At 44.9% G+C, this 14,184-nt stretch overlaps 1 protein-coding gene across 2 annotated transcripts in view; it reads right to left on the reverse strand.

Moving 5' to 3' along the window:
* Positions 1-14,184, reverse strand: part of PHACTR3 (phosphatase and actin regulator 3) — a 100,037-nt gene that overhangs the window by 31,800 nt on the left and 54,053 nt on the right. For both annotated transcript variants that reach the window (XM_032126622.1, XM_032126623.1), the window contains exons 4-7: positions 10,057-10,239; positions 5,325-5,528; positions 1,321-1,585; positions 130-377 (exon numbers count right to left, since the gene is read on the reverse strand). In XM_032126622.1, the coding sequence (XP_031982513.1) occupies positions 130-377; positions 1,321-1,585; positions 5,325-5,528; positions 10,057-10,239 (900 nt within the window). The remainder of the gene's footprint in view (positions 1-129; positions 378-1,320; positions 1,586-5,324; positions 5,529-10,056; positions 10,240-14,184) is intronic.

Here is a 14,184-nt window from a genome sequence, read left to right on the forward strand (position 1 = left end):
GATTCCTTCAAACAGTTGATGTGACAGTAGAGGAATTTACCCTTCTGAATATTTTCTGTTGCCTGCTGCCTTTAGAGCATTCCCTTCAGCTGCGAGAGTGTATCTTTGTAATACAGTGACTTTCCTTACCAGAAATAACAGAGTCGTTCAAAACTTCCTCATCCTGATAAAAAACAGACTCTTCCTTGAGCTCTGAGTTCATGATCATGTTTTCTTTGTTCTCATCTGACTCTTTAACCGAGTTCCTCTTGTTTTCTGAGTCGCTGCCATAACTCAGCGAGTTCTCCTTCTCCTTGTTGCGCTCCATACTCGATGTTCTTGAGGGACGGACATCCACTCTTTTTTTTGGAGAGCCTTTGCTTTCTCTTCCATGGAAGCTGTGGGTGGAAGATGCACAGCCCAGTTTTTACAAAGACTGTTTTATTGCTGCAGTAGAAACTTACATGAGAATGAGAAAAATGTCCTGTAGCTCGTAAAGGACAGGGCAGTGAGTTCAGCATGGACCAACACAGGATGGCATTTTCAAGTTGAGAATGGCTAATGTGGATCTACTTTCCTGTCTCTGCCATTAAAATAAGATATGGAGGGGCGGTGACAAATGTTTTTCTTTGATATATATGGTCACAAGATAAACTGTAGTGATTAAAAAACCCCCCAACAACATGGCCTTCTAATGTAAAACATGCGTGGCATAAAACATGACTATTCATATGATATTGTATGATCATGAAAAAGGTTTAACAGGGCCTGGAAATGATAGCATGTGAATCTGTGCCCTGGGACAGTAGTTGTTAGGGAACTGAGAAATGATACCAACTTCACTCCAAAGCTCTGGGACGGCAAAGGTTATGTCTGCCCTCCTCTGATATACAGGAGGGTTTATAATGAAACCCAGATAAAGCACCCAGTGTGCTTCCCAAAAGTATTTGTATTAAAAATGGATCTTGTATGTGCTCCTGTGCCAGCCAAGAGACACAGAAATTGCAGCATTTCTCATGTGTAGAGGGCTGGTACTTGGAGCAGGATGTGCCTTTGCTACTCTAACTTGATCAAGGATTATCCCATTACTCTATCTGTTTGAAAACCTACTCCATGCCCCAGTAGCCTCCCTATAAAGGAAGAACATCCTCTGAAGTAGCTGCCAAATTAAGCACTTTAACCAGGGATGGATGTTCCAAGCAGTGACATCACGAGGAAGGCAACCGCAAGCTGTAGGAGCAATTAAAACTCTAACAACAGGGATAGGAACATTTTCCAAGAAAAAGGATGTGGTGGGATGAGTGTCCTCATGCAGCCCTGGAGCCAGGAGGCTGTAGGTACCTGTCCTGCCGGTGTTTGGTGGCCAGAGCCCTGTGGAGTTCTTCAATGACTCTGCTGGGAGGTAAAGGCAGATGAACGGCAGCCAGGTGAGGGGAACCGGTGGGCGTTGTTACCTGGCCTCTGCCATGGGGCTCTGAGCTTTTCTGGCCAGAGGGGTGGAAGAGGGCAGCTTGTCCTGAGATTTGGGAGGAACCAACAATGACATAGTTCTTCAGGATGGTGGAAGGAGGAGATTTCATGGCTGGGTCATCCATTTCACTTCCCACTGTCAAAACACAAAAGGGGAAGAGGCTGTGCAGGGCTCTTTTCTTTTTTTTTTTTTTTTTTTTTTTTGCACAGAGCCTGCACTGAAATGCATTTGTTATACTGAACAGAGGATAAATGGTGATGTTTTGCTCTTGCTGTGAGGTAACTGGCTGAGTAACTGAGTTCAAAATGCTCTTGCTGCACCGCTCCACACCTTTAATCTAGCAAAATAGATGCCTCTTCCACTTCCCCTCTTTCTCACAGAATCAGATCCTCCTTTTTCCCAGCCCACCAATGCATTTTTTGCTTGCCCACACTGTTGCTCCTAACCACCAAAGTCTTGGGCTGTGGTGCCTTTCCAATCCAGCATTTTCTCTGCTGGACTCTGGCAGACTGTATTAAAATTTATGTCCCGTGGTTCTGAGTCTGGACAAAATGTACCAGTGTCTATTCGCTGCTGCTCTGTGACTGCTGCACAGCTCAGACCTCTGTCTTTCATATGCCCGTTGAGAAAATCCCAAAATCATTATAATATGAGGATAATGTTTGCATAACAAAACTTACCAAAAGACATCCAAATGAAAGATGGGATATTGAGCACTAACAAGAAAAAAGAAGGGTGGGGCAATCTAACCTCTTTTTACCCCCGGATTCAGGTATTTTCTATGCAATGTAAACATTTTGTCTGAAGTTAGAGTTGAGTTATACATTTAGACTGATACATAACATCTCCTAGCATTTGAGTCTGCAACACAGTGGACATTTCCCTGGTTGTAAATTTGGTAGCTTCCCACCCTTAGGATAACTGAACATCTGGCCTGGAAAAGATGCTGCTTAGTTTTCCCGTTCTGCAGTCCTTTTCCCTCTCCCCTTAGATCCCTGTCCCAAGCCTCAGGCATACGGAGTTGTTTACACCAGCAGCTCGGGCTGGGTGTAGAAAGGCAATGCGAGTGCCTCATCCCAGAGTATTTCTTGTCCCTTGTTGCCACCTAGTGCTTCACACAGGAATTTAAACTAGCACAGCTTGTGCAGCTTTGGTACAAATGTGTTTTCTCAGGTAATTTTTCCTTTTTTTCTGCTTACTTTTGAGATAAATCCTTCCATTCATAGCAGAGAAAAACTTCTGCTCAAGCCAGGATTATCCTGAAATAGGTCCTGTAACAAGGACTTGGTTCCACTTAGCAGGCTAACTTGCTAGACAACTGGAGAGGGTAAAAACCACTAACTTCAGATATTAAATATCTCCTCTCAGAGCCAGCATCCTGCATAAGGGTTACCAAAAACATGCCTTTTCTTAAGTTTGCTTAAGAAGAGCTCCCGAAGTGATAACCAAAGTCTAACACTGAAAATCTGAGTGTGGCAACACTAAGCCTGGTCTCTTTTCTTGTTTGTGGGGTGAGAAGAGCATCCTTCAGTGGGGAGGGAGAGCTGCATCCTCAATAAAATCTCTTTTGTTCTAAGGAAGGTCTAACGTTACTTTTTTCATTTCTGGGGCTGTTTGTGCACATTTGTGTCCCTCCAGCCCAGAACCCTTAGCAATGGCTTTGTCCATCTCTATGCACACAGGAGACAGGGCTCAAACTAGCCCAAAACTTACCCTGTTTAAAATCTGCAAAGTCTGAAAGCACAGGGGCATTTCTCCAAGTGTCACAGTGCCTGAAGTGCAATGCCTGAGATACCTTCCCACCCCAGAGCTCCTCCTGCACTGATCAGGGTGGCTGCTCCAGCCAGAACACAGCTGAGCTCCGCTGAGCAAACATGGGGTTTGGTACTCAAGGGAGTTTTGATTTTGTGCTACGGTGGAGATTGGACAGAGGACATTTATTATCATTGCTGCCCATTGAATCACAGCCTGAGGGGATGGACAAAACCATTTCCTGAGCCACTTTATCCTCTGCACAGGGAGAAGGGGTCTGTGTTTCCTCAGGGCAAGAACCATGGGTTCGGCTCAGCCCTAAAGCAGGAAAAGAGAAGACTTTGTTTCGTCTTTACACCAGCTTGTTCCTGGAACAGGTCAAGGGCCAATTTCATCCTCATTGCAGCTTTGGACAATATTGAGAATTTCCTGAGATCACACCTGATTTGTCCTAATGACAGATGCTCGGTGAATAATCTTGCAAAGTGATGTCTTGGCACTGTGCCCTGTTCCTCCTCTCTCTGATTAATTGGTGCTTGACTTACTCCTCACTCCTCTGCTGACAGCATCCCTGGCATTGTATAGGGGGGAAAGAAACTGAACACAAAAGAGCTTTTCAGCCTCTTCATCTTCCTTTTCTTTCATAATCGCCCTCTCTCCCTACACTTTTGTATTTCCTCTCACTCACTGACGGTATTTGTTTAATTTTAACTTAGCACTGCCTCCACATCCTCACAAAAATAAACATGTATAATCACTACTGGAAAAGGGTCTAGAGTTACTGGAGTCATTGAGAAAATTAAAAGTCGTTCTTTGTGGAAAATGTAAATGAGAATTAAATACCAGAACCCAAAATATCTCAGATGCTACAGGAAATACTTGGGTTAAGCAGCAAAATATCTGAACACTAAATGCTCTGAAGTGCCTGGTGGAGGTGTAATCTCTATGCCCTGCGTGGGTCAGGTTTCCAAATACATCTGATGCCAAGCATGGCCTTCTCCTCAGCTGAGCAAAGGCACAGGGGGCCTGGGGCTGCCTGTTCCTGTTGCAGGGTGGAAGGGGAGCCTCACCCACAGCACAGGATGGTGAAGCAACCTGAACAGCAGTTCCTAAGGAGCACTAAAATACCATTTTGAATCCAGCTCCCACTTGAGTTATTACAGCATTTAAGCACAAAGTATGAATTGTTTCCATGGGAAACACATACTTGTAATTTTCTTCAAAGAGACTGAAACCTCAGTATTTTCTGTAAGGCCCAGTGGTCAGGTCACAGTGCCTCTCTGATGTTTTGTTTCCTGGTGACTTTGAAAACCCTACTCATTGTGCCAGATGATGAGTGTGGATGCAAATCAGGGCTCACATAATGGCTGTCATTTAAAAGTCTAAATATCCAACAGGTCTGACATTTAGATGTCAGGACTTGATTCTAATTTGCAATAAGGCCCTTTTAACTGCTTTTACCATATGTAGGGACCCTGAAATTGGAACCAACTAAAATCATTCTCATTTTAGCACCCTTTCTGCAGTGCCAGAATGCTGAGAAATGTAACAACATTGGCAATACATTAGAAAATCAGGCCCAGGGGAATTGCTTTTGGAAACATTCAATGAAGTCTGGCACAGAGGATTGCCAGGTGTATCACTCTTGTGTGCTCTGTTAACGAGACCAGATTTCCTAGCTCTAGTTTAGACCTGCCCTAGAGAGCAAACCATTCTGACAGAAACCTCTGCAGAACCTTTGACTTGAACCAGATTTTGGCTGCTATCCTGCTCTCCAGTGGGAGTCTAGGTAATGAAAACATTTAAATCTTCCTTATGTTTTATGGCATATCGATATGAGCATGGGATTCAGCAGATGTCTGCAGTTGGTTTGATTTGTTTTATGTGTGTTTATTGCTATAGACTCACACCAAATAATCCCCTGAGAGATTCAGATAAATATGTGAAGTACAAAGATCAGTGCATTGTTATCAGGCAACCAGACATGGTTATGGCTCATTCAGTTTAACTGGCCTGATTCTCAGCAGTTTGGGGCTTAAAAACAGACATGAGAAAAGGATTTGATAGGAGGTGAACAACACATAAAGGATGGGAAAATCTTTACTGAGCAGTGATGACTGACCTGTTATGTTCTTGGTGACCTTGGAGATTGCCTTAGGTGGTGGAGCTGGGAGAAATGGAGGGCTGGGAAGCTGTGCTGGGTTTCTTTCTGTCTGCTTCTGGGGGGAGTCTGTGGATTCAGGTACAGGTAAGGCTTGTGGACTGTCTTCAGATGCTGGCAGGCTGGCATCTTCCAGTTCTTCCATGGGTGCTGAAGGTTTCTTGGCTAGTGGGAAGGTGTGTGAAATTAATGGAACACAAAGTTAATAATGACAGGCCAGGGGACAATGCCAGGAGCATTCAGAGAAACTGAACACATGGCACACAGCTAGAAGCACTTCTTTTCCACAATGAAAGTAATTGTGAGAAACAGCCAACCAGCCAGGGCAGGTGAAGAATAAGATGTATGAGGATATTGAAGAAATGTTAGTTTTGATGTTCCTGAGACAACTGCTGAGCTTCCTTTATTTCCCTATAGCCTTTTCCCCCTGACTTTTTTCCTTTTTTTTTAATAATGAGGATAGTGAGGCAAAGCTACTTCTGAGAACTGCAATGAATTTTCTCAGAGCACACAGCTGTGGTGCCACAGTCACTGGGTGAGTCTTCTGTCTAGGAACACACAGCCAAAGGGCAAAGAGTATCAAACCCATATTATTACCTAGAAACTGACTTTCCAATAGTTGATGTGTTTATTTTCCCCATATGATTTTTATCTTATTTAATACATTATTTCAACTTGCTTCCCGAGTCTCCTTTTACTGTACCTGACCCCAGAGCTGTTGAGCCTGTCCTGAAGTTAAAGTTGATAACCAGAAAGAACCTGCCACAAAAAAGATTTGCTATCGGATGTGAGCAGTTGGAGTGGAACAGGGGACCAGTGAAGTGCTCAAGAAAAAATTCAGTCTCCAAAGCCCTAATTTGAGATTGTGAAGCACTGCTCATTTCAGGATTGTCTCTGCAAGGATGGTAAAAACACTTAGCTGTGAAAGCTAGTGCAGGCTGAATCACTAAGCAGTTCATCAAATTGACCAGGCTGTGATGAGGGCACAGGGGAATAGATCCAGAAAGGCATGAAGCTGAAGCAGGACATAGGTGGAATTTCAGTGATGAAGTCCAAAATTAGCATCCTTGAATTCTGCTCAGATACAGCTGCTCTGGCAATGCCCAGACTTGCACAGAGCTTCACTGCTGGGCTCTCACTCTGTTGCATGTCCTGATCTCCGCCTTGGCAGGTGTGGGGAACCACTGAGAGGCTTGAGGCTGACTCTGATCCAGGTGCCCAGCCATGGCCAGGCTCCCTCCAAACTGCATTTCCAGCCACTCTGGGCTCAGCAGCAGCCATGAGGGTCATTTTTCCTACCCCAGCAGGCAAAGCACTCATCCAAATGGGGAGATCAGTGTTGAAATCTCTCCTAAGCACAGAATTACAGAATAGTTTGTGTTGGAAGGGACCTTTAAAGGTATCTAGTCCAACCCCCAGAAATGAGCAGGGACATCTTCAATTAAATCAAAGTGCTCAGAGTCCCATCCAACCTGACCTTGGATGTTTCCAGGGATGAGGCATCTACCACCTCTCTGGGCAATGTGTTCCACCCTCATTGTAAAAAAAATTCTTCCTTGTATCTAGCCTTCCTTCTTTTAGTTTACAAACATTGCCCCTTGTCCTACAGGACCAGGTCCTATCAAAAAGTTTCTCCCCATCTTTTTATTAAACTCCCTCTAAGTACTGAAGGGCTGCAACAAGATCTCCCTGAAGCCTTCTTTTCTCCATCTGGATGACCCCAACTCTCTCAGACTGCCCTCTCAGGAGACGTGTTCCATCCCTCTGATCCTTTTGATGGGTCTCTGGCCCTCCAACAGGTCTATGTCTTCCTGTGCTGAGGATCCAAAGCTGGGGTCATGCAGAGCATGAGAGAGGTCCAAACTCCTGGGCAAATCCCTCTTCTTTTGGCACTCTGGATTGTCTAACCAGAGGACCTTTCCCTCCACACCGTTCTAGGGCGTCTCCTGAAATCTCGCTGCAGTGGCACCCACAGCTGCTGCATCACGAATCTTTTCTTGGCTCAGTTTTGTGTGTCTCGTTGGGAATTCAAACTCTCTGTATTAATGATCATTCAGCAGCTTCGTGCTCAGAGTGCGTGGGGAGGCACCAAAGCACTCAGGCAGTTGGAAACAATAGCACTAGCAAGATAATGGCATTTAATTTGTTGACAAACAGATTAATGAGTATGCCTAGAAGAGGAGGAATGAGTATTTATCACTCAAAAGAGACAGGAAAGTAGAATAAATATGCATCATTAACAGGAGTTCTTGTGAAATTTGTCATGACAGGAAAGCTGCTGTATGTGATAGTTATGTGCATTATAGAAGGAAATAATTTTTTTGAATGTACTTCTAGGGAAATGCTTTGTTCCAGGGTGACATCCCTTGGGTGTTTGTGCCCACTGCACAGGAGACAAAATGGGTAATAGAGGAAGGGAAAAATAAAGTCACTAATGGGTTACATTATAGAAAGATCAAGAGCCCCAGTAGATGTGAGGAGCTTGAGAGGAAAATTAGTCAGATTTGAGTGCATTTCCCTGAGTGGAGCAATGCTTTCTCTGGCAGTAACTCCAGAATCAGTGGGTGTGCCTGTGACAGGAAGGGCTGCTTGGCACAGGTGCAGAGGAGCAGCCACAGTGGGACCTCTGCTACAGAGAAGGTGGATCCCAAACACTCTCAGCCCCAGTCAGACTTTTTTGGTCCTGAACTCCACCCTGGTCTGGGAGTGGCGTCAGGCAGACCTGAGTCTGGAGCACACAAACCCATTAACAGATTTCATACTGCAGAGTGAATATTATCCTGCTGAAAATATTCCAAGTGCTCAGCACTAGGCTCCTGCTGGAGTAGCGAATTATTCATGGAGTGCCACTTGTCAAAATGCCATCTCAATCTCATTACCAGGTAGAAATCCTCCCCTTGGGACTGGCCCCAAGGCTGCTGGCAAAGTTAGGTGGGGAAAACCACCCTCTTTGTGCCCTGGCTGCTCTTTTTCTGTGTATTAACATGAACATGAAGTCTACAAATTGTGTTTTCTCCTCTTCCCTACCTTGGCTTTTATCCCACATCCTCAGGATGACATAGAACACATTGGGTACAAAGCAAATATATTCACTTTGTTTCTAGCTGGTCACTTACTCATATAGATTTCTAGAAAGACACCCACTGCATTAGGCCTGGATTGAGCTCAAGGGCCAATGTTATAAAAAACTCGGCATTATAATAAACTTAGCAACACTGACAATAAACTCTGACAATTTTGAAGAGCTTTCCCACCCATTTAATTCCTTCAGGTGCACTCACTAGAGACAGGAATGTTAGGATGTACAGACAGGGATAAATTAGCACATTAAGACTAGATCAGCAGTAATTCTTTTGGAAGCCAGAGGTCACCAATGGAAGAGGTAGAAAGATTTCCTACAAATTGGAGTCTCTCAGACTAGGTAGGCAGGAGAATGTAATCCCACAGGGATTTTTGTGGAACCTTGGAAAATGATGCCTCAAAAAATGGAGGAAAAGAAATACAGAAGACAGGAAAGATTGTTTCAGGGAAACAATAAAAGGAACTAGGATTCGGGAACGAGACCTAAGAAATTGGGATGATTTTGAAAGCTTCAATGCACAGTTTTGAACACACTGTAAGGTAAATTTTAAATCACAGTATGAGTTTATGCAGAGCCATAAGGTTAAGTACATGACACCCTATTGGTGCTATCTTTCCATGGTAGTACGTCCCCATGGCAAGAATCAGAAGTTCAGAAAGAAATTTCATGAGTGATACAGAATTAAACACCCTAGAAAAGAGAAAGAAGGAAAAAAACCTGTAATCTGGTGAAGATTTTATCTGGTGGTTGTAAGAATAGCGAGATGAATGGGTTTTGCCTCAGCTAATGAGGGAATGATTTCCATTCTGAGCTGCTAAAGCAGGCTGAGGGTGGAAGCAGGCGGGGTGGGCTTGGGGAAAGCAGCCAGGGGCTGGGACCCCTGAGAAAGCAGGGCCTGAAAGGGTGGGACAGAGAACAAAAGGTAGCCGAGGCAGATGGAGAAGGTGTAAAGATTGAGCAGAGGCCAGGAAGATCCATAATCACTACATGGCACTCCTCACAAACCAGGATAAAGCGTTATCTCTGCAGCTTTGCATTTCTTGGTTGTCAGGAAGTGAATGGAACCCTCCAGCTGCTGGGTTGTGCCTGGCTGCTCTAGTCCCTAGGAACTGCTGCCATGGATGAGCTCACCGGAGCAGAGCTGCATGAAAGGAGCTTGGTTTAGCTGATCTGTGCTTCTGGTATCGAACTTCACTGGTGTTTGCAGCATGCTGGGGACAGGGTGATGATATGGACAGTGTGGGCTGTGTATTGACATTGCTCTCCTGAGCCAGGACAAACAAATTCAGGCTTGGCACAGAAGTTTAAGAAATCTTTTTAAGAGAAGCTTATTTCATCTTCACAGCAGCCACTGCTGATACCAAAGGGGCACCATGCCAAGACTGGATCATCTCATAATTCAATTAATCCCATCATGCCAAGCTTTGTGTAGTTCCTCAGTTTGGTAGGAGTCTCACAAATCACTGCTTTTAAGTACCAATTGCTAACCCAGTATGGAGCTGAGCTGAACAAGGTGCTTTGACCCTTTAATGCACTGACAAATTCAACTCCTCAGCAGAAGTATTTTTATAACACTTCATAGTTTTTTTGAAAACATTTTCTATCCAATACCTGCATCTTCGTTTGGCTCATCCAAGTGCAGCTCCTCACCAAAGGAGGTCACATTTGTTGTGGCTGCTGTTGTGGTCTCCTGCTGCCCCTCCTCTGAGGTGAGTGCCTGGCACACGGGTGCTGGAGCCTCGCTCTGCGTCGCCCTCGTGGCATCGTCACCGGTGCAGGCTTTGCCATCAGAATCTAAAACAACAAGTCATTTAATCTTAACTAAACCATGAGCAGTGAAGGCTGAGATCCCCCTGCTATCCTCTTGAGAAGAGGGAGTCTCAAACCTCCCAGTGCTCAGAGGACTGAGACTTCTCTTAGAACAGCACCCGATCTCTCTGTTAACCACCTGTAATGCAAATCCTGTGATTTGCGATCCAGCCCATCCGGATACTAAAACCCACTCAGTTTTCTCAACGAGGCACCTACTTCTGTGGGCATTCAGCAGCCTGAGCAAATGGCCACTGTGCTCTGGAAGTAGCTGCCATGTGGGAGACGAGCAATGGGCAGAGGTCTCTGGGAGAAGGCAATTCTTCCCTCGCACAAGCAGAGCAGCACATGCCCAGGTTGGTCTGACATGTCTGGGTTGTGTCAGGCTCTGTGCACGACTCGCTGTCATCCAGTGATGCTGGAGCCTTGCTGAAGGAAAGAAAGGCTGCTCACATTCCCTACCGAGCTGCAGGTTTTTAGCACAGTTTTAGTTACTCAGCTTTGAAAAGTGTGTCCTGTGTGATTGAGCTGATCAGAAATTCAAATCCCTCTTCATGCAGACCTAGAAACTGCTCCCTTTGCTTACTCTGAAAGATTTTTGTGCCAGTGATCCCTGCAGCTGTATGCATCTTGATGACTGAAGCTTTTCTAGTATTCTCCTATTCAGGCAAGAGTCCTCAGAATACAAACCACCCTTTTACTCCTGCAGAATTTACAAGATCTACATCACTGTTGCAAAGCACAGAAAGCAATCACTTCCCTCCCTGGGCAGCTCTCCATGCTGATGGACACTCCTGCAGTTCACCTCCCAGCTTGTATTTCTCAGCCCTGGACACTTCTTTCTGGAAGCTCCTGACAGGGCTGTGTTTTCTTGCAATGGTATCACTACAAGTTCCTTGAACATTGAATTAAAATAGCAACATTCACAGTTGCCTCTTTTTGATGCTATTTGGACAATCTGCAGGGTAATTTCCTATGCTTTTGGGTGAGGCTATCAGATTTTGGCCCAGAGATGCTGCGGAAAGGATGCAGTATTTTTGCACACTGAGCTCAGTCAGCCTGCCTCATAATCACGTTTGGTGAAAAGTTACTGTTCTTAAAATAGCCCTTGCAGTAGCACAGTTGCTATGATACAGGGAAGGGGAGTGGGGAAAAAGTTCATTGCCTACATTTCAGCTCATTGTGAAGGCAGCCTGTACACAATCATCGGTGTGTGAACCACTGCCCGCGTTGCTTGACAGGCAGCCCTTACCCCAGTGCTGGAAGCACAGATAAACCTCATCAGCCTCGTGCTCACAATGGGGAGAAACATCGAGGGGGGAGCTCCCTAAATGTGTTCAAGGTAACGCTCCTCTGCACGTTCCTCACATCCTTGGGAAAGGCAAGCAGCTGTCAGCTGTGCCACAATGAAACTGCAGCCAGAGACAGGGCTCCTTCAGTGCCCGGCCCGTGGAAGTGCAGTGAGTAATGAAGAGGTGACAGGCAGAAGACATTCCTGTTGGAGGATTTCTGAGGCTCACAACAGCAATGTTCTTGGGCAGGAATGATCAGCGTGTGCTTTGATCAAAGTGGATGTGCTGCTTTGGGTTGCAGTGGGTCCCAACACCATATTTTAGAGATGGTCTGGAGACACAACAAAGCACAGACCTTAGATCCATGGGTAAGGAAAACACCAGTCCTCAGTATTCCAAGGTAATCAGGAGCAAGGCTGTGATTTTGCTGGGAATTAACCCCACTGTATGCCAGATCCCGCAGCCTGTAACATCTCAGAGAGTTAGAGAGTTAAGCTGCTTCCCTGGAGTGAAGCTGCATTTCGGGAGTTTTCCAGGGGCAGGTTGGCATCTGGCTGTGTGAGCGGAGCTGGAGAGAAGGGCACAGACGTGGCCCAGGCCACGCAGTGAATGGGCAGCCAGGCTGGGGGTTGTGTGAAGAGAAAGGGTGACATAACCTGCCAGGGTGACTCATCACCCACCAAAGGACGGTGCAATTCCACCCTGGGCTGCTCCCAGAGCGCTGCAGATCCTGCGCGAGCTCTGTGGAGAGCTCAAAGCCACATGGGCCACTGCCAGGGCCACTTCCAAACGCTGCTGACAGACTTTATGCTGTGGGTCTGAGTGGCACCTATTACAACTGCACGAGGCTTCTCAGGCTGCAGCATCATGCCAGTTGGGCTATTTATGAAAGCGAGCAGGAATCAGCTCCTGGGAGTGGAGTAGAGCCTGATGGAATAGAGGGATCTGAGGATTTACCGTAGTCTTTTAGCACAGTATTGCTGCTTTGACAATTGCAACTTACTGCGTAAACGAGGACTTAGCCTTGAAACTGCTGCCACTTCAGCTCAGTCCAAGTAGGGCACTAATCATTTACTGAGAATTATTTGGGTCAGTTTTTTATTCCAGTTAATAAGCTGCTTCTACTAATATAATAAAATAACCCTGGAGATTCACAACACCCCATAAAGAAAAATAACTTGCAGACAGCTGCAATGTCCTTCAGCTGACTGTGATCCATTCTTCCCCTTCTGGGCACAGGGAGGCACTGGATATTTGTGTGATGTTTATAGGAGATCTAGGCAACTTTCCTGCAGACAGGTAAGCAGTCTTTTTGCAGCTGTCTGGTTAAAAGCACAGCTTGTCCTCACACCTTACTGGAATATATTTATTTAAACTATTTTGATTTTGTTAAAATGCTCTTGCTGCTTGGCATCGCCTTCTCCTCCCAAGCTGTTCTTTATGCATGCAAGAGGTTTATTGATTCTTCATTATTACCTCTTAATGTGCTCTACAGAAGTTTTATTTTACTGTTCTTTTGCAGAGCTGTACGTACGCATGTTTTCAAATTCATGGATAATAGGGAACTTTCCCACTCCAAGTGGAGACGGTGTATATCCAGTAGTGCTAATATGTTAATAGGGCAACTAATTATCTAGAATTATGAGAGACACAAAGACTTCAATGGACAGGAACTAAAAATGAGCTTTCTAAGAACTTCCATTTTAGAATAAGCTGATGGTTTGATAGATTATTTAACATGAAACATAAAATACATCCAACAAAATAATATTAAAATTGCTTTACTGCCATGGAAAAAAAAAATCCTATTTAAAATGCTCTTTTTCTGATTCTTCAGTTGCTTGGTTTCACTCCAGCACAGCATCACTGAGTATTGTCCCAGGGGTTATTTATAGGCATGGCATTTGTTTTATACAAAAGAAACTCAATTACTACTTTCAAAGAACATAACTTCTATCTGTGAGATTAATCAAACTCAAAAGGCCAGTCCTCTTTCATGACAGTACTTTCTGCTATAATGTCTTCAAAGTAAAGATGGATTTGTGGGGTTTATCTCTGTTTAGGTGGAAATGGCAATTGGGATGTTGTCCATAACATTGGGAGTTCAGTTAATCTCACAGAACAGTCACCCAGATCTGTGTCTCCCTTGAGCATCTGTCAGGGCTTTGGAGCACAAAAACCACGTCCTTTGTGAGCGTTTCTGACACTTCATCACCTCTCCTTCCATTATTTCTGGTTCGTACTCAGGAAAGCTTTAAAATGGCTCCACAAAATGCTTCACTTTTCCATGGGAATGAAAAGTAGGTGGACTGGTAACGTGTTTACATCACAAACTTGGTTTACTGGAAAACAGCTGAACACATCAGATTAGGATCATTTGATGGGATTTGGATCCGTAAGTTGTTCATGTTAGCTGCGACTGCACTGTATGTTGAAGTTTATATTTATCCAGCTTGTCCTGGATTTCTTGGCAGGAGGATTCAGCTGGGTTTAGAGGAATTGCATAAAACATATGTAGCAGTTCAGGCTGCACCACGTGTAAACCAAGGGAAGATGGAGCTGCATTCGAGATGGTAAAGCATCAGACACTAAACTACATAGAGTGATTGCAGCAGGGAGGAGCTTGAAGGAAGACAAG

Source organism: Corvus moneduloides, chromosome 17, assembly GCF_009650955.1.
Source record: "Corvus moneduloides isolate bCorMon1 chromosome 17, bCorMon1.pri, whole genome shotgun sequence".
Lineage (NCBI taxonomy): Eukaryota > Metazoa > Chordata > Aves > Passeriformes > Corvidae > Corvus > Corvus moneduloides.